The following is a 19,150-nucleotide window of genomic DNA, read 5'->3' on the forward strand; positions in this document are numbered from 1 at the left end:
ATATCGGTCTCTCCCTTACCCAAGATTTTCACTCTACAACACGTCTCACAGCTCTGAAAGCATGGTTTTTAGTTATTTTTGCTTTTCCAGAAAAAAAAAAAAACCAAACTATTATTAAGGTGTGATTTTTTGCTAGCAAAATCTAAATTAGACAATTATATTGTTTTCTCGATTTTGGATTTCAGTTGATATTAGTGCTAATTTCAAAAGCGTGCACACGTGTGGACAATTCTGTCATTAAGTATTTTTAGAATATTTGGAATAACTAAACACAAGAAAACTTTTTAAAGTTTACTGAACAACTGGATTCCTTTGTTTGCAAACTCGAAAATGGTGAAAGAACAAGATTTTTGTCTCCCTCCAAATAAAAACGTGAAAAGTCAATCATTTCGTTTGGGTTTAGAAGGGACGAGCTTAAAAACAACTAACCAATTATGTTCGCTTTTTTAAAGAGCAATACATTCTCGGTAAAATGTGCAGTCAGTCACAAGGTCCTAAGGAATTTTAATAAGGTCTTCTTCCCCTTATGGGCATTTATATTTCTGAGACGAGATTTCAACGACGTTTCGTTAAGGTGTAGAGTGCGATAAGGGGTATAAACTTTCGGTTATCTTTTTGGAGGGGAGTGGTAAGTCAGTGCTATTTGCACAGTTAAACTAGCAGCTGGTTTTCCAAGTGTTAATCCTATCAGGAATTTAAAATAAATGCCACATCTACTTACACTATCTCTTGTTCAAAGGTCTCTAAAAAGACTTTCTTTTCTATTTATTTTTCTTCCTTCATTTCTTCCTCTCTCTCTCTCTCTCTCTCTCTCTCTCTCTCTCTCTCTCTCTCTCTCTCTCTCTCTCTCTCTCTCTCTCTCTCTCTCTCTCTCTGCCTTTCTTCTTTCTAGCTTAAAAGAAGGGGGAGGAAAGAATGAGAAAGAGATCAAAAGCCCACTGGGACCTCACACACAAATTAATTTAAAAAAATAAGGAATTCTACCCACCCGACAGCTGGCAGCCTCAGCCTCAGGCAGGCCAAGGGGTTGGGGGTCGAGCATTAGCAGAGGGGTGAATCTAAATACTGTGAGGCATTGAACCCAAGGAAGAATCGAAATCAGGAGGAGCAAAAGTGGGTTAAGATGCTTTAGACGCTCGTAGCCACGAGAGGGAAGCGAATTTTTGAAAGTTCGTGGGCGTCCATCTGGTTTCTTTTTCCACTTAGAGCCGGGGAGTAGTGGGGGAATAAAGGGGAGCAGAGACATGGGTTCTCCGGCTGCCTCTCAGGCACGGAGAGATCAGAGAACGGTTGCATGAGAAAGCTCGCGGCCGTCTGGCGCCCAGCTAGACTTGCTAGGCGGGGCGGGGCAGGGCAGGGCCAGGCGGGGTCTGGCCGGGCCTCCGCGTCCCCGCCCCCAACCCAACTCCTAGAGGCGCGGCGGGGCCTCCCCTATAAGGAGACCGAGGGCGGCCAGCCCGTCGGAAGCCCCCAGAGCCCGTGGGTGGCCCGTCGAGGGATGCTCTCTGCGGAGCGGCGAGGCCAGCCCCGCTCCCCCCTGGCCGCGGACATGGCCCTCTACTGCGGTGACAACTTCAGCGTGTACCCGCAGGCAGCCAGCGCCTCCTCCAGCGCCGCGCAGTCCCCTAGGGCTCCCTACGCTCTGTCTGACTACGCGCCGCCGCCGCCCACCGCGGCCAACCCCTACCTGTGGCTCAACGGGGCGGCGGGCGTCGGGGGGTCCTCGGCCGCCGCCGCCGCAGCAGCCGCCGCCGCCGCCGCGTACTTGAGCCCCGGACCGCCGGCGCCCCCACCGCCGCCGCCGCCCTCGGGGGGCTCAGCCGGCCCCTTCCTGCAGCCGCCTACGCCTCCCGCCGGGCCCTTCGGCTGCCCGCCACCTCCGCGCCCCTTTGCCCCGGCGCCCGCCCCGCCGCCCCCGTCGGGCCCTGGCCCGGGCCCCGGCTCGCCCTCGGGGACCGCCGCCGAGCTGGGCTGGCTGTCGCTGGCCAGCCAGGAGGACCTGCTCAAGATAATGCGGCCGCCCTACTCGTACTCGGCACTCATTGCCATGGCCATCCAGAATGCGCCCGAGCGCAAGCTGACGCTCAGCCACATCTACCAGTTCGTAGCCGAGAGCTTTCCCTTTTACAAGCGCAGCAAGGCGGGCTGGCAGAACTCCATCCGCCACAACCTCTCCCTAAACGACTGCTTCAAGAAGGTGCCCCGTGACGAGGACGACCCCGGTGGGTAATTGGTACCCCACCAGCCCAGGGCGGGCGGGGCTGGGGGAGGCAGAGGCTCTGGGAGCGCTTGGAGGGGAAGGGGGAGCACACGATGCCCGCAGCAGGGGCGAAACACGCGTAAGAGTGCTTGGAGGGAGCGGGCGAAGGGAGTCGGAGGGAAATCAGAGCTTCGGAACGAGAACAAGAGGACAGAAGATGCCAGGAAGGGGCGAGGAGCACAGGTGCTTAGAGGAGAGCCCTGGGACCCAGCAGGGACGCGGACTGTAGTGAGAGAATAGTGGAAAGGGGGATGGGGAGCTCAAACGCCCTACCCGAGGTGCGTGTGTGCTGGGAGTTTGAGGGCGCGTGAAGCGAGGGGGCGTGGCGCCAGGCACAGATACTGGAGCATCTCGTGGATGGGCTGGGTGCTTCGAGTGGAACTGAGGTGCGCAAGCAGGGACCGGAGACTCAGACCTAACCGGCAGCTTTGGGGGAGGGGTGGAGGCTCGAGCGCCCTTGGAGGTGGGACCCGGTACAGGAATAAGGGGGTACGAGAACTTGAGCCCCCTAACTGCGAGGTTGTCTGGGGCCTGAGATGTGTGGATGCTGGGACTGTGGACCACAGATGCACGAAATTAAACCTTGAACTTTAGGTGAGAAGGTAGAGGGACTAGGAGTTGGGAGTGTGCTAGTGGGAAGACTAGGGAATTCGTTAGCCTAACCATCGGTCAGGCTCGGGTCTGAGTTGGGGACGTTCGTGTAGAAAGGAACTTGAAGAAACCTGTTATGGAATGAGATGCGAAGAGAGTTTTTGAGAAAGGGAAAAAAGGACTGTCTTAGACGGAGAGGGGAATAAAAGAGACCTCAGCTCTCCGGGGAAGTGGGAGAAAAAGCCAGTGACGTGGGAGAAAAAGCCAGTGACGTTGCAAAAAAGAGTGGAAGCAGACCCCTTCAACTCGGAGATAGAAGGAAAAGGATCACCCCCACCTCCTCTTCATCCCCCCCTCCAAAAAAAATTTTGAAAGAAGGTAGAGGGAGAAAGCCACCTTTACTTCCAGGCAAGTGAGGCAAGTGAGAAGAAAGAAGGGAATGTGACCTTCTAAAGTAGGGGAGAAAGGAAACAGCTCCTCTTTGCCAAAGAAGGAAAAAGAGGATATCCCCCGGGCACCCAGTAAAAAAGAGGCTAAAAGAGGGGCGCCAGTGTTTTTCCATAAAGTGTGAGAGAAAAAGAAAAGAGGCAACTCCGAGAAAAATGGGAGTGGGGGAGGAAGGAATGCTGTCGCGATTTGGGAACAGAATGACTGGGTAGGGCAGCTTAAGTCAGTTGTGGGAGGCAGATCGTGGATCCAGGAGTGAAAAGCGCTAGAGAACAACACACGTTAAAGGGAGAGGGCTTGGAAGGAGGGCTAGTGCTGCCAGACGAAGATGAAGCAGATTCTAGGGAAGAGAAAGGAGCAACAACTGGCCAGTAATTTGTGTGGATGAATCCTGCAGTAATAGCCTTTTTAAAGAAAAGGATTCTGACCTGCTGAGAGGCAAATCATGTACTGTGAAATGTTCAGGGGGGAAAAATTTGATAAGAGTTCGTATATAAATTTGGCATTAGTCCTTATGGGTTATTACCCTTGTAAAGGAGTTCCTCTATATCTTAACTGGAAAAAGAGCATACCACACACCATGCAAGAGTTGCTTTAAAAGTGGTGGTGGAGTTAGAACAAAGATTGTAAGTTATTTTTCCCGTAATACTTTTTAAGTAGAAGTTTAGATCATAAATCTATCCCAGCCTTTCTTTTGTCCCCCCATTTGACCAATACTTAATTCTACACTGTGTGCTATTATATGCACACCCTATGTGGGTGTTTTCCTAATGCTTGAGCCCCAAAGGGTTAGGTGAGTTGAAGAAACAAGGGATGTAGAAAGAATCCTGGGATGTTCTGAAACCCCACTTCCTCCAGGCAATTTTGGAGTGGTGTTTTTTTTAATTGAATGTAAAAGGTACCTCCTTACCTGAATGACTGTGAGCAAGTCTCTTAATCCTGTTTGCCTCAGTTTCCTCATTTGTAGAGAGAGCTGGAGAAGGAAATGGCAAACCACTCCAGTGTCTTTGCTAAGAAAACCCCAAATGGGATCACTGAGTCAAACACGACTGAAAAACAACAAAAGGTACCTAGGTGAGTACCTAAGTGAGCATCTAGGTGAGCTAGGTACCCTAGACTGTGGGACTGATCTAGTGCCCATCTGAGTATAGATAAAGACAATTGGGAAGAAATTGAAAACTAGCCTCCTAGGGAAGGCACTGGGAGGGGTTGGGTGGAGACTGGACTGGGAAAGGTGGTGCTAGAGCTGGTAAGCTAAATCTTGGAAGGAGCCAAGGGTTCAAAGAGATGGAGATGAGGAGGGGGAGAGCATTCTAGGGTAGAGGAACCTCTTGGAGATGGCTGGCATTTCAGGTGAGAGAGCTAGCAGATAGCACACCAGGACTCAACCCAAAGCTGCAGGACTTTGTTTAGATGACCTGGAACTGAGGAATAGCCAAAGACTTCAGGCATCAGCTGGCAGATGCATCTCGTTAATATGCACCACATGAGATTTATCACCTGAGATTATCAGGTAGACTCCTATAGACTTTATCTTACAGTGGCTTTATGGTCCAGAGTAATCCTGGTTATTCACCACTATGCTGTAGCTGTTGTTAGAACACCTCAGGACTTAAGGAATGACTCCTAAATAAATATATAATAGATAGCAAGTTTTGTTACCATTATTTTTGCAGAATGGGGAAAAAAACCCACATAGGTATATTGGAGATTTCAGAGAGAGTTAGAATGTAAAGTCCAGTCTTTTTAAAAGTCTTTTACATCCTGAAAATATTTTATACCAATACAGTGCCACTGACTTAATGGATGATCATTCATTTTTGTTTCCTTATGGTGGCCAGAGAGAATAATTGGGTGTATGAGTTGTAGAAATTTCCATCCCTTGCAGTCTGGTATTTTGTTAATTTCATGTGCTCAGAATTTAGAGAGAAGGGGAAGGAAATAGGGATTTTTAAACAGCAAATACTGAAAAGGGGTGGAGGAAAACTATAAAGGAGAACATGAACTTAGTTTAGCATTTGTCTGAACCGTTGCTTTTCAACCATGGGCAAGTCATTTATAACCTGAACTTTGCTTATCCATAAAATGCAGATAATGAAGACTTGTGTTAATTATTCCAAGAGGTTATTATGTGGAAAAAGGAAACAATTGTGACCCAGTGGAAAGAAGACTGATTTGTGATTAGAGGATTTGGGTTCAAACCCTTTTCTGAGATGACAGAAGCCATCTGGGTGACCTTGGACAAATCACTTAGGGTCTATGGACTGAAGTTTCCTGTATAAATGAAGGGGTTGAATTGAGTGGTTTGAGTCCATTCCACCTCTAGTCCTATAATACTGGATTAGAGAATCATTTGGTAACTCCAGAAGTGATTAATGAAAGTGACATTACTTACCTACTCTGCTCAAAGAGGTGGGGCCACCTTGTGTTTAGAGCAAAAGCCCCCAGCAGGTTCCCAGAAAGGTTTTCCCAGAGCTAAGACTGCTCAAGAACTAGTCTGGTAAAGTTTAAGAGCATCTCCCTTTTGCTTGATACCTCTACTGTGTTGTTAGAGGAGTTGCTATCTTCATGGGTGCTGGAAGGATTAGTCTTGTCATTTAGATTTATCTGGTGTTTCAAAGGAAGAGGAAACTTGGAGGAGCCCAACTCTCAATAACCTCGTTAAATCTTGGAGAAGGCACTCATCTATATTGCAAATGGGAAGAGAACAGTCATTTTATCTTAATTTGATCCTCGGGGTTGTTCTTAACCCCATTTTACAGTTAAGGAAACTGAGGCAGATGGCAAAGTGACTTGCCCATGGTCACCACACAACCAGTAAAGGTGACGGGCTGGGTGTGAACCCAAGTCTTCCTGAATATAGGTCCAGGGCTCCTATCCACTGAGCCAATCTGGACAAGGTGGGGGGTGGGGGTGGCCAGAGGGAGCAGTGTGGGAAGGAAACCCATCACTGACTTTGTTTTCCCCCATTCCTCACCTCCACAGGGAAAGGCAATTACTGGACTCTTGATCCAAATTGTGAGAAAATGTTTGATAATGGAAACTTTAGGCGGAAGAGGAAGCGTCGCACGGAGCCCAGCAGCAGCAGCGGCAGCGGCAGCTCGGTGGCCGGGGGGATCCCTAAACCCGAAGAAGGAGGGGGCCCCGTTATAGTGGTAAAGCCTGAAGCTGGAGACAGTCCGCCCTCCCTGCTGGGCCCCTCCCCCTCCACTCCAGAGTCTCCGGAGGAGCCCAAGAGCAGCGCCTCGCCTCCCAGCGCCCCTTTACTGTCCTCCACCCCCTGCCTCAAGTCCTTCTTCAGCGGCCTGGGCAACGCCAGCAGTGCAGGGAGGAGCCACCAACCCAGACACCTGGGGCTACCTGGCGTACCCGCGGAGCTTCCCTCGCGGGGCCTCCAGGGGGCGCAGCGGAGCGCGGCCGCTGGCTTTCCCTCTAGCTCACTGACAGAGTCTCAGCCCGATGCTTTGCACCTGGGCGGTGGCGGCGGCGGCGGTGGCGGTGGTGGTGGTGGCGGCAGCAACATCAGCCCTCGGCCCTCCTCCTATTACAGCCCCTTCCCTACCAGCGGCGGCCAGGGCAGCCACTTCAACAATCCATTCTACAACAGCTTCAGCGTCAACAGCCTCATTTATCCCCGGGAAGGCTCCGAGGTGTAAGTCCCTCCTTCCCTAGAGGCAGGGGGCCAAGGTGGAGGCGGGCTGGGTGCCTCGTGTTTGTTGGTTGATGGGAGAAAAGGCTTTTAAACTTTGGAAATGTGCAATTACAGCCAGGTGCGATGCACAAACTGCTTCCTCTTTTCCTCCATCCCTAACAACCACTCAGCACAGGATAAGCGGAGGGCTTTGAAAATACACTGGATTAGTGACTGGAGATTTTCCTGGGGCAAAAATAAGACACAATTTAAAGGAAAAACTCCCAACTTCCAAGACCCAGAGTGAGTGCATCCTGGGGGTGGGGAACAAGTGGTGGGAGTGGGAGGTCAGCTGTTATGACATTTGGGGTGATTTGGACTGCTGGTTGATATATCTCTTGAGCATCTTGGATCCAAAAAAAAAAAAAATGAAGATGAGGGGACTTTGTGACACTGCAGTTTTATTTCTTTAAACATTTCTTTGAAAATGTTGCCTGAAAATCAGTACCAAAGATACTAGTGGTTCTCAGGCTTCCTTTTGTGCTTTTACACGATGGGTTTTTAAGAGCTTTTGTAAATACTATTTCTATATGCAGTTTTATATTTGTAAATACAAGTTGTTCTAATTTATCATTTGAACAGGGGTAAATTTTATTTTTTCCTTAAATAAAATGAAAAATCACTGACTACCAAGAATCTAATGAAAGGAAATTTTCCTTTTTGTTGAATTTGCTTAGTCCTTAGTTGGATGCTTTTTTCTCCCAGAAGTTCAGCAATATCACCTGATGTAGGATAAGACCTATGGAAGGGGAGTTTTGTTTTTGAAGTTTTGTGGTCAAGATATTTTCTTTATTCATCCAGTCCTTACCCAGGAACTTAATCCAAGATTACTGGACTAAAGTTATATGGGCACACCCTAAGCACTTAGGATACTTCAGTCTTAGCGTCCTATTTATTTAAAGAAACTCAAGGAACTGTAAGACAAAAAGTCAATGTTCGTGTGTTCCCTGTAAGCCCTCTTATCTCCCAGGAACTGAAGATGCTGTTTTGGGAGAGACTAAGCTATTTTCAATCAATTAGAAAGGGGGTGAGCTTTGTTGGCCAGTTAAGGAGAAACTCTTTACTAGAAGAGGGAGAAAGTGTTTGTTTGCCCTCTATCTGCTAAGTGGTTCTAACGACCAGCTTTGGCAGTTTTGGAATAAGAATTGTATTACATTCTTATTCCAAGTGGAGTTAAGGGAAAAGGGAAATAGAGATGAATGGAGATAATTATATTGTTTTAGACCACCCTCATTGAAAATAACTAATGCCTTCTCATGCCTACTTCACTCAATCTTGTTGTCTCATAAAGCATTGATTGAGCTCCCACTGTGTGCTAGGCACTATGCTAAGTTTTGGGGATACAAAAAAAGACCAAAGAACAATCTCTGTCCTTAAGAAGCTTCACACACTAACTCTCCAACCACAGACTTCAGTTTGGAGGTACTCGGGGTGCTTTTGCTGAAGACCCACAAGAAATCGTTTTCAAAATATCGTTGGTGATTGTTCTATCTTAGACTTTCTTCTGGACCATGAAGGTGCCTCCTCAAGGGTAAAAACCTTTTAACTTCTCCTTGCCTCAGTTCCCTTGTTTTACAATGGAGTTGGCCTGGAAAAGTTTCTTTTCAGAGTTTATTTGCAAATTAATTCAAGTTGTTTGAACAGGGGTAAAATTTTATTTTTTCCTTAAATGGGGGTGGGTGGGGAAAACGCTTTAAAATCCTCTCAGTCTAAAAACCATAAAGCGCATGTGTGTGTGTGTGTGTGTGTGTCTGTGTGTCTGTGTGTGCGTGTGCGCGCGCACATGGGGCGACGAAACAACCTTTCTTTGGAAATCAGATCTAGGTTAACTTCCATTAAAAAGCCTTCGATCTTTAACAACGGATCTGCCGAGAATTTTCAGAGTCCTGACATTTTCGAACTCGGGTAGAAAGCTGGTGGGTCCGGTTTAATTCATTTCCACCTCCACAACCCCGCCCAGTGCATTTTTTCCCCCGAGCCGAGCGCTCACTTGGTCCAGGTGGCCGCTTGGTTGCGTCTCGTCCGGGAGCTGCAGTCTAGGTGACTCGGCTTCCCCAGGCTCCTCCCCGCCCTCCTAGGGCACTTGGGGCCCAGGTAAGTAACGAGTAACGACCTACTCAGGCCGGGGATTCTCTTTGCAATTCAAAGCGGCTGCCGCGGGGCCCAGGAAAAACTCCAAGCTCTGAGTATCTTGCGGATTAAGCCCGGAAGCGAATGGAATTGAGGGGGACAAAACGAACCTCGTTACCTTTTGAATTTTTTAAAAATTATTTTATTTGTTTTCAATGTTTTACAATCACTTCCATATATCTTAGATTTTTTTCCCCCTTTCCTCTCCCTCCTTGCTCCCTACCTCCCCACTCCTTCCCTGAGACAGCATACAGTTTTATATAGGTTCTACACATAACATTCCTATTAAATACATTTTCACTTTAGTCATGTTGAATAGAATTAAAATGAATGGGAGAAATCACAAAACAAAACATAATACAAAAGAAAATGGTCTACTTCAATCTGCAATCCAATTTCATAGTTCTTTCTCTGGATGTGGAAGGCATTTTGCCTCGAGTCCATTGAGAATTTTTTAAGTCCTTGCAGTTGCAATGAAGTACTAAGTTTACCAGGAAAATTCCTCCCACGCTGTGGTTGTTGCTGTGTACAAAATTCTCCTGGTTCTGCTCCTTTCACTCAGCATCAGTTCATATAAGTCTTTCCAGGCCTGTCTGAGGTTTTCCTGTTCATCATTACTTATAGAACAATAGTATTCCATTACATTCATATACCATAATTTATTCAGCCATTCCCCAATTGATGGGCATCCCTTTGATTTCCAGTTTTGGGCCGCCACAAAGAGAGCTGTTATAAATATTTTTGTCCATGTGGGACCCTTTCCCATTTTTATGATCTCTTGGGGATATAGTCCTACAAGCAATATTGCTGGCAGAATGGGTCAATGAATGCACATTTTGGTAGCCCTTTGGGCATAGTTCCAAATTGCTCTCCAGAATGGTTCATTACCTACTTTTTAACATATACCTCCGGATCCATAAATACGGAACAGCGAAAGGCCTTAGGGGCAATTCCTTCATTTTACCGAGGAGAAAACTTGAGTGAGGCCCAGAGAGGTTAAGATACTTGCTCTGGATCACACAACCAACAAGTGTCTGATGCAGAATCAACACAGGTTTCCTGACTCTCACTCCATTAAGCGCCATAGTTCTTATACCTTTATTTATTCCATCCTCTCCCACCCCCAACAAAAAAATCGAGGATTTAATCTCCAACAAGCTCTAACCTAGAGAACTGGGAGTTAAAAACACCTTTCTCCCTCTCTGAGTTTCTCAAGCACTGCTAAGGCTCTGCCTCCTCTCCTAGGAGGTCCGGCCCCCTCTTTCTTTAACTATAGAGGAGAACAGTGGGTTTCCTGCTGCCTCCTCCTGTATTAGTTAACTGGCACCTGTTGGGGGCTGGAAGGCTCCCTTCTCTCCTTTCCATCTCACTGCCCTACCTGGCGGCAAGCTCTCTGCTTCCCTTTTGTCATGGGAAAGTGCATGGCTCCGATGCCTTAGAGTCCTCCCTTAAGGAATCCTCCTAGGATGTATGTGTGTGTGTGTGTGTGTGTGTGTGTTCGTGGTGGGTGGGTCTCTCCTCACCCATAGGGGTTTGGCAAGGATGCCAAGGGTCCCTGCGGGGGCAGGGCAGCCAGCTGACATCTCCCCAGGAACCTTACCAGATCTGAGCCACCTGCTCAGGTTGGCATTCTGGGGCTCGCAGCAGTAACTTACATTTGCACAGTGCTTCACTGGGTACCAGGTGTTTTCACACACGTCACCTCACTTCATAAGAACTGACGCTTTGAGGTTTGCAGAGGGTTAGCTGGTTTGTTCATCAGACAGCTTTGTTAGGAAGCTCATGTTATGGGCACCGTGAAGAGTCAAAGTGTAAAATCACAGAGTGAAAAGACAGGCATGAGGCATAAGAAGGCTGGAAAGGTAGGAAGAGGACTGGTTGTGAGGTGTCTGCTGATTTGAACTCTGCCAGCATCTAGGCCATTTGTATTCTCAGTTCCTAACAAAATGCTTGGTAAATAGTGAGCACTTAATTGTTGATGACATTTTCCTCGTCAATAAAATGGACATAATCCCTAAAGTAGTCCCTACCAGACAGGGTTGTAGTGAAGTTGTAAATGCTGTATTATTGACAATTATTATCTGATTAATGAGCTCCCAGTGAACACTTTCTACTATCTAGGGAGCCACTGTGTGGAGTGTTTATTGGATATCATGTAAGCTGGGTAGAGAACGAGGAAGAATGGGGTCTATAGTTATTTTTCAAACCATTGGTGGTACAATGGCCCAGGCAGGTATTTTCAGGGAATAGATTGAGAGTGATTATGGGTATTCCTTGCTCAAAAGGAAGATCATTCTGGAAGAATCACATAATCTCAGAGTTGGAAGCACAGTCCATAGCTGAAGAGAGTCCTTTCTCTAAAATACCCAACAAACGACCATCCATCCTTGACTCAGAGACCTCCCTTGATGGGGAAATCATTACCTTTATTTCCACTTTTGGACAACTCTAAATCTTAGTATATTGGTCTTTGAGAAGTTGGATGATTCCCTTCCTGACCAGGTTGGGCTGTTACTCTGATATTATAGCTGAAGAGAATTCAGATGTCTTATTCTTTTAACCCAATCCAGACAGGAACCCTTTCTTTTGGTTATAAACCTGGTCATTCTTCCACCTCTAGCCCTCGAGTTCTCACATTTATCTGAATGTGGTCTTTGTTCCTACAATAATTGGCAATACTAGACTTATAAGGTAACCACAAAGTCTCTGTGATCACAGAGGAGACAGTTTGGGATCACTGCAGTGTATGACTTCAGTAATTCCTTTTGTGGGTTCGAATGTGCATAAATCACGTTTCCTTTCTTTCCTACCTCCCACTCCATTATTTAGATTCAAAGTTCTTAACCAAGGGTCCAGTTCCTGAACAGACTTCAGGGGGAAAAATCATTTTTATTTTCACTAACTTCAAACTGACATTTAGCACTTTTCTTTCAATTATGAATATTGATTCCAAACCACTGCAATATTGTGAGCAGTACTGTGACTTTGTCATCTATAGAAATCACAGATGTTTTCATTTCATGTTGCAGTTGTGCTCACTGCTACTTTGAAATTAGTCATTATACCCACTATTAGATGGAAATGTGTTCCGAGTCTTCTTGTCTACAGATTGCATTTCTTTTTAAAATTTTTTTTAAAATTTGTATTTAAACTTTTGAGTTCCAAATTTAATCCTTCTCTTCCTCTCCCCCTCCCCCCCTTAGATGCTAAGCCATCAGATATACTTTATACATATGCAATTATGCACACCATTTCCATACTAATTATTTTGTGTAAAAAGACTCGAATAAAAGAAAAAAAAAAGAAAGTGAAAAATAGCATACTTCAGTCTGTATTCAGTTAATATCAGTTCTTTCTCTGGAGGCAGATAGAATGCTTCACCATTAGTCCTTTGGGATTGTCTTGGATCATTGCATTGCTAAGAATAGCTGTCATTCGATATCTTCATCGAACAATATTGTTGTTACTGAGTATAACCTTCCCCTGGTTCTGTTCACTTCACTGCATCAGTTCATATAAGTACAGACTGCATTTCAGTATAGTTAGTATCTTTTGTAATCGTATGTATTTCATTTAATGCATTTAAAAAGATTTTGAGAAGGAGCTGGCCTCCATGACCCAAACAAGGTTAAGAATCCCTGCTGTCATCTAGCCAATGGGCTAAAAGAAAAAAAAGCCCTTCTCAAACCCCACTGCAGTTTCTTCTCCAAGGGGCTCGAAAATAAGCAGATGAGTTCATTGATTTGCATTTCAGCTCCTTCTCTTAAGGTCCCTGACCATGAGACGTAGAACTTAGCCCACTTGAAATTTGGCTCAGGGCCATATATATCTGGCTACAAGCTTTGGGAATGGGGGTGGATCTTTGCTCTGGATTAGCAATTTAATGTAGGTGAATTCTAAGGAAAAAGATGCAGAGGCAATGAGATAAGGTTTCTTAAACATTCTCTTTAGAGGCGTGAAGCTAAGAAGCCACCCAATTCGGAAACTGTGCACATTTAACTATACGAGACATGAATTCAAAGTACATGCCTGCGTTCTGTTTGTGTATTTACAAAACACCAATTAGTTAATCTTGTGGAAAGGAGTGGGAGGAAAGCTTTTCAGTCAGTATGTTTTTTAATAGTCAAAGAACTATAAGAAATGATGGTAATTGGGACTCTCAACACCTCTCAGTCAGCTGGGGAGCTGTAAAGATGTGTTTTACTGGGGCGTAATGCTTAGGAAAACCTGTTTTGAAACATCCTCATGAAGGTTAACCTTGATACTTGTGCAGATCTTCATAAACATTTTGTAGAAATGAAAAGTAGGTTGGTAATTACTGATATTCAAAGGGGAACACTTTTAAAAATAATAATAATGTCCAAGACGTTCCCACCCGTTTGGCATCTTCCATTCTCTCAGAAACCTTGAGAATGCATCTTTTGATGCCTTCAAAATACGGTGCCTCTAATATGGTTCTCTTGTATTTGGTTGTTTTCCCTTTTTTAAGGATCATTTTTACTTTCCTTGGCATCCTATTTAGGCCTGGGATGGTAGAGTCCAAATAGGGGAGATTATACTGTTTTTGAGGGAGGAAAAGTCTTTTGTAAAAATCTTTATGGAATTTTTCTATTTTTGCCTGTATGTTGCCATCCTTCAATGTCTTTGAGATGGTTGTTCTTAGAACTCTTGCTAAGATTTCTTTAAACATTTTTCCTTCCACAAACTTTTTTAAAAAAATTTTTTGGTGATTTTTTAATTGCTTTATATGGCAATATTGCTCCCTCTTTCCACAAGTGAGCATGTATTCTAAACCAGTATTTCCCTTGTCTGTCATATCTCACTGCTAAGCAAGGAGAATAAGTATTTGCTATCTGAAGCAGTTCCTAGATTTTTGGGGGGGTTGTGGTAACCTTGTTGTTTATATCAGTTAAATTTTTGGCATGGAATTATTATAGTCAGTATTAATGTCATTTCCTCCTTCCATTTGCCCATTTTTCAATGTAACTTACTTAAACAGGTCAAGTTGAAGTGGTTTCAATTTTATAACCCATTTTCCTTCATTTTTACTCTAATTTTGTATTAAGATGTCAACAATACACATATCAAAATCATAAAAGATAATTTGAAAGATGTAACAATGATAGTTTTATTTGATGACCTTTGTTTGATAATTATTCTTATGAAATGAGCCAGAAGACAGGAAAATTTATTCTTGCCAAAGGTATACGTCAGTATCATGGAGGAATTCCAGCACAGAGGTCAAGTGGACAAGGTCTTCCAAATGCTGAAGTCCTCAAAATATTTTTATTTGTGTATCACTTTTGTTAATTTATCAAGCACTAGAATATTATGGTGCTTTCTAAATGAGATCTATAATCACTTAAAAGAATTGTGCTCAACCAATAACATAAGAAAAACCAAGTGGATAAAGAAAGTCTGTTGGACAGCGATATGCCACAATGTGTCCAGGCAACATGTGGCTGGATGGACAACTTTGTCCATCAGCATGTGTGTATGTGTGTGTGTGTACCTGTTTATGTATATATTTATACATGTATGTATACTTACTTTGCATATAAGTGTACAGTATATATCTGTCCCAGATAGAGATGTGTGTATAGACATACACACATCTGTATATGTTACTATCTCTTATCTATCTGTCTGTCTGTCTGTCTGTCTGTCTACTCTATCCATACCCCAACAAACACTGCAAATGAGCCATGAGTTAGGTCCAGAACTGAACAGTAAGAGAAGAGCAAGCTGGGAAATTACCTAACTCTTGTAATGACCACCATCCTCTCCCTTAAAGAAAGCCCCTTATTTCAAATACCAATATTATTCTGGTGGGAAAGTTAGGTGACACAATGGATAGAATGCCTGGCCTGGAGTCAGGAAGATACATCTTCCTGAGTGCAAATCTGGCTTCTGTGACCATGGGCACAGAATTTTTTACTAGCTCTGTGACCCTGGACAAGTTATTTAACCCTATTTTCTTCAGATTCCTCATCTGTAAAATGAGCTGAAGAAAGAAATGGTAAATCATTCCAATATCCTTATCAAGAAAATCCCAAATGCGGTCGTGAAGGGTCGGATACAACTGAAAATGACCAAACAACAATATTCTTCTGTTGATATTATATGATTGAAAAGCATGAAATGAAGCTGTCTCTGAGTACTCAAAGTTGGTGTCACCCAACAAGCAATGGAGAGAGGATTGTGGTTGTGAACAGACTGCTACACATGCCAGAAAAGGAATTTCACAAAATCGGGGTAGGAAGGATGTCAGCAGATAAATTAGGATGGGAATAACCATGTGCCAGTCACTATGTGATGGTCAATTGATAGATGTCTCTATTGGTCCATGGATATCTACATGATGTCAAGAGAAATCAAGGAGGGACCTAGTACATTGACTAGTTCTCTTAAGATGAATTGATCAGAGAATATGGTTGAGAATTGTACAAAATGGGTAGAAATGTATGGGTTGTAATCTACCTTATGAAACTTATTGTGGTCTACAAAGTAGTGTGTTATTATTCTTTAACCTTACTAAGCCTTATCTGAAAAAAAATAGGGTCATACTACCTTTCTAATGTATTTCACAGGCTTGATATTGGGCTGTTGTTAGTGATGGTGAAATTTCCCTGGACTCTCTATCTAATTCCAGAGTTGTTTCTTTGACCTCCGAGTTTACTTTTTCTGGGGAGAAGATGTTTCCCCAAAACTCAGAGAACTCATGTTAATCTCCCTCCTTCCCATAACGCAAGTAAATGCTACATAAATGGTTCTGGTTTTTGTTTTTTCCTGCTAGACTAAGCTGCAGGAGACCTGGGGCTCTCTCCTAACTAAACTTAGCACACGGATTAAACGCTTGATTTATTAAGTTTATTAGTTTATTGAAATAAAGATATTTTAATTAGTTTATTGAAATAAACAGCAGCTGTTCAAAATTTTGAAGACAAACTTAAATGCTATTTAAAAAAATTACCAATCCATCTCCCTTTTCAAGGTAGGATAAATGAAATAATCAGTCTTTTCTGTTCCCTAAGGTATACATTGTTAACTTGCCCTGAGCAGAGGAGGCATAAAAGACACAGGTGGAGCCTTGAAGTCTGGAACTTTGAACCCTTAAATCTGTAAGGGATCATGTAGGCTACCCCCTCCCCCTTGCTTTACAGATGAGGAAACCAAATCCCAGAGACTAAAGGGACATGCCCACAGTAATAGAGCCATAACCAGTTAGTACCAAAGCGATGGCTTCTTCCAATACTTACTTCTCTACCCATCAATCAGGCAATTAAAGCATGACTCCATTTGTGAATTCCAAAGGTAGACTCCATTTCAGAATGGGTTGAAAGGTTGAAAAACAGGTTTATTTTTTTTTTAAACTCAATTTCCTATTTATTTCCAAGTAACAACCAAAGACTAATTACCATTGGCTTTTTCAGGTAGCACCCCAATCTGTACTCTCCTTTACCCAGGGCTCCTAGGAAAACAAGTCTGAGGCTTGAGGGTAATCTTGTGGAGAGAATTGACATACCCAGGAAAATTCAGGTTTAGCCGAATAGCTTCTCAGCAGGATTTTGCTTTGCCCAGGGGAAAAAAAAAGGCACCCTCTAATCACAAACTGTCAGAGGTGGAAGGAATCTTAGATATGATCTCTGGCTTTTTAGATGAGGAACCAGACCCAGAGGCAATAAACAGCCTCTCTCTTCTTTCAGAATTCCTCTGTGATGTCACCTCCTCTGGGAAGCCCTCCTTTCCTGATCTCTTCAGCTGTTCCTTCTCTTTCCATCTTCAAATGACCTTGAGTTTATATAGCTATGTCCCTGTAGTATGGAATGACCCAAAAGACCTCTGATGTCAAAAATGGATTTTTTTGTGTGTTTGAATTTTCAGTACCTCATTGTTTAATTAATGTTGTTGAATCAAAATAATTTGAGTAGGAAAACCATAAGCTCACAATTTAGAGTCAGATAAGGAAAGTGAAGTGATTTGCCCTAGGTCAGCAATATAGTACGTGTCAGAGCTGGGATTTGAACTCAGGTCCTCTGGCTTCCAATCCGGCACTCTTTCCACTTAAGTAGAAGAGAATTCTCTTCAGTTAGAGGAGATGCCTATCATAATTATGGGTAGGAGATGCTCTATGAACATTTATAGTGCCTTACCTGAAGTCATTGCCAAAACTAGAATCTAGATTTTCTAATTCTTAGACGAGGGCTCTTTCTACTATAAATAATATTTATGAGCTCATTCCATTCAATCATATTTATTGAGACCTACTGTGTTTTAGGCACTGAGGAAGCAAAAGCAGCAATCCAGATTAGTTCCTGATTTCAAAGAGCTTACTTTCTACAGAGAGAGATATATAACAAGTCAGTAATTCCCCATAAGTAAATACAAAGTGATTTGAAAGGGAGAATGCTATTAACTGAGTTGCAGAGCACGGAGGATTGATTGGGAAAGGCTTCCTATTTTTAGAAGTTGACATTTGAGCTATGCTTTGAAGGATACTAGGGATTCTAGCACGTAGCTACGAGGAGAGAGTTTATTCTATACTTATTGGAGCATTTGTGAGAAGACACAGGCTGGAGATGGTAGATCGTGAATGTACAGGGGACAGTTGGCAGGCCCATTGAAATGTCCATGAAGAATGAATGAGGGACAGCTAGGTGATACAGTGGAGAGAGCACTGGCCCTGGAGTCAGGAGGACCAGAGTTTAAATCTGGCCTCAGACACTTGACACTTACTAGCTGTGTGATCCTGGGCAAGTCACTCAATCCCAATTACCTTGCCCCCCCCAAAAAAATGAATAGAGAGAAGTAATATGAAATAAAATTGAAAAAATAAGTGGGGGGCCAGGTTGGGAAGAGCTTCTGGTGCCAAAATGGGGGTTTTGTATTTTATTATAGTACAATAGGAAGTCCCTGAAGAGTTTTAGGAGGGAAAAAGGTATATGTGGGATAGGAAATTAGCAAGGAGCCTGCAGACTTCCATTTACCCAAAAGCAATTTCCCCTAATGTCCATGGATTTCTACTCCCTGCCGTACCCTCCTTGTACATCTCTAGCATCAGGCAAAAAGAGGAGCAAGACCTTTTCCTAACCTTAGGCTTTCTATGTCCTACTGTTTGTGTTCTCTGAGGGAAGGCTGCTAGAGGCCAGAAGGGTGATCTCCATTTGTACCAGCTCAAGGCTACTTCCACCTCCTGCTGCCAATCTGATCTCCCAACTTCAATATGGAGAACTTCCAGTCCAAAGAGGTGGGACCTTCCCTTTGACCTTGGATCTTCTATCTCTTGCTGAGGGACGAGGGAGGGGGAAAGTTGGCAGGTAACTGGACTGCCATGTCCTGCTGTAGTCTTTCCTGCCTGATCTCTAGGAAGAGAAAGGGGCCTCCCATCTGACCATCTAACCTTGTGCCTTCCATCTCATGCAGTGCTTGTATACTGCATGATGGCCAGCTTCCTCTGGGAAGAGAAATGGCACCTTCCACTTAATGATGAACATTCTAAGACCTGGTCACACCTTACACATCCCAGTGATTCTGAACCCATGTAGATTATCATCTAAACCTCCTCTCCCCTTTCCCCCCAATGCCTCATTCTTGTCCCATCCAGCTCTCCTACCCAAAGTTCCAACCCTTTGCACTGTGCTTTCTGGAATGCCTTTCCATAGGCAAGATCTAGGAATGCTGTACAAGACAGAGGCAGAAACTGTCTAGAGAGGAGAGTCCAGAATGGATACCTTGGGAGCTTTGATTGCATGAAGAATGTGGAGAATAGAATAGAATCACTAGATAATTCTAGTGATTTTAAACCAGAGAATGAAGATCTAGAATAGAGAAAAAAAAGGATGAGTAATGATGATGAAGAAAGTAAGAGAAACCCTCAGAAAGGGGGAGCCAAAAAAAGAGAAATTTAAAAGAGATTAATGAAAAAGACTAGTTGAAGGGGAAGGGAAGAAAAAGAAATCTACTTGACTGAAAGAGAAAACAAGAAAGAAGAATTAAGTTACCAGATAAAAGCAGGAAAGGGGTAACACATG

General features: G+C 44.0%; 1 protein-coding gene across 1 annotated transcript; it reads left to right on the forward strand.

Moving 5' to 3' along the window:
• The first annotated feature begins 1,204 nt into the window (after positions 1-1,204).
• On the forward strand, positions 1,205-7,359 carry FOXI3 (forkhead box I3). Its single transcript, XM_072636901.1, has 2 exons — positions 1,205-2,222; positions 6,284-7,359. Exons 1-2 carry the CDS (start codon positions 1,295-1,297, stop codon positions 6,952-6,954), a joined length of 1,599 nt encoding a protein of 532 aa, XP_072493002.1. The 5' UTR covers positions 1,205-1,294; the 3' UTR covers positions 6,955-7,359.
• The last annotated feature ends 11,791 nt before the right edge of the window (positions 7,360-19,150 follow it).

This window comes from Notamacropus eugenii, chromosome 1, assembly GCF_028372415.1.
Source record: "Notamacropus eugenii isolate mMacEug1 chromosome 1, mMacEug1.pri_v2, whole genome shotgun sequence".
Classification (NCBI taxonomy): domain Eukaryota; kingdom Metazoa; phylum Chordata; class Mammalia; order Diprotodontia; family Macropodidae; genus Notamacropus; species Notamacropus eugenii.

Excerpts from the sequence above, each read along its gene's own strand:
- FOXI3 (XM_072636901.1), top strand. The coding sequence starts at position 1,295 with ATGAGAAAGCTCGCGGCCGTCTGGCGCCCAGCTAGACTTGCTAGGCGG. Across the intron at positions 2,223-6,283 it reads CCGTGACGAGGACGACCCCG|GGAAAGGCAATTACTGGACT; the intron begins GTGGGTAATTGG and ends TCACCTCCACAG.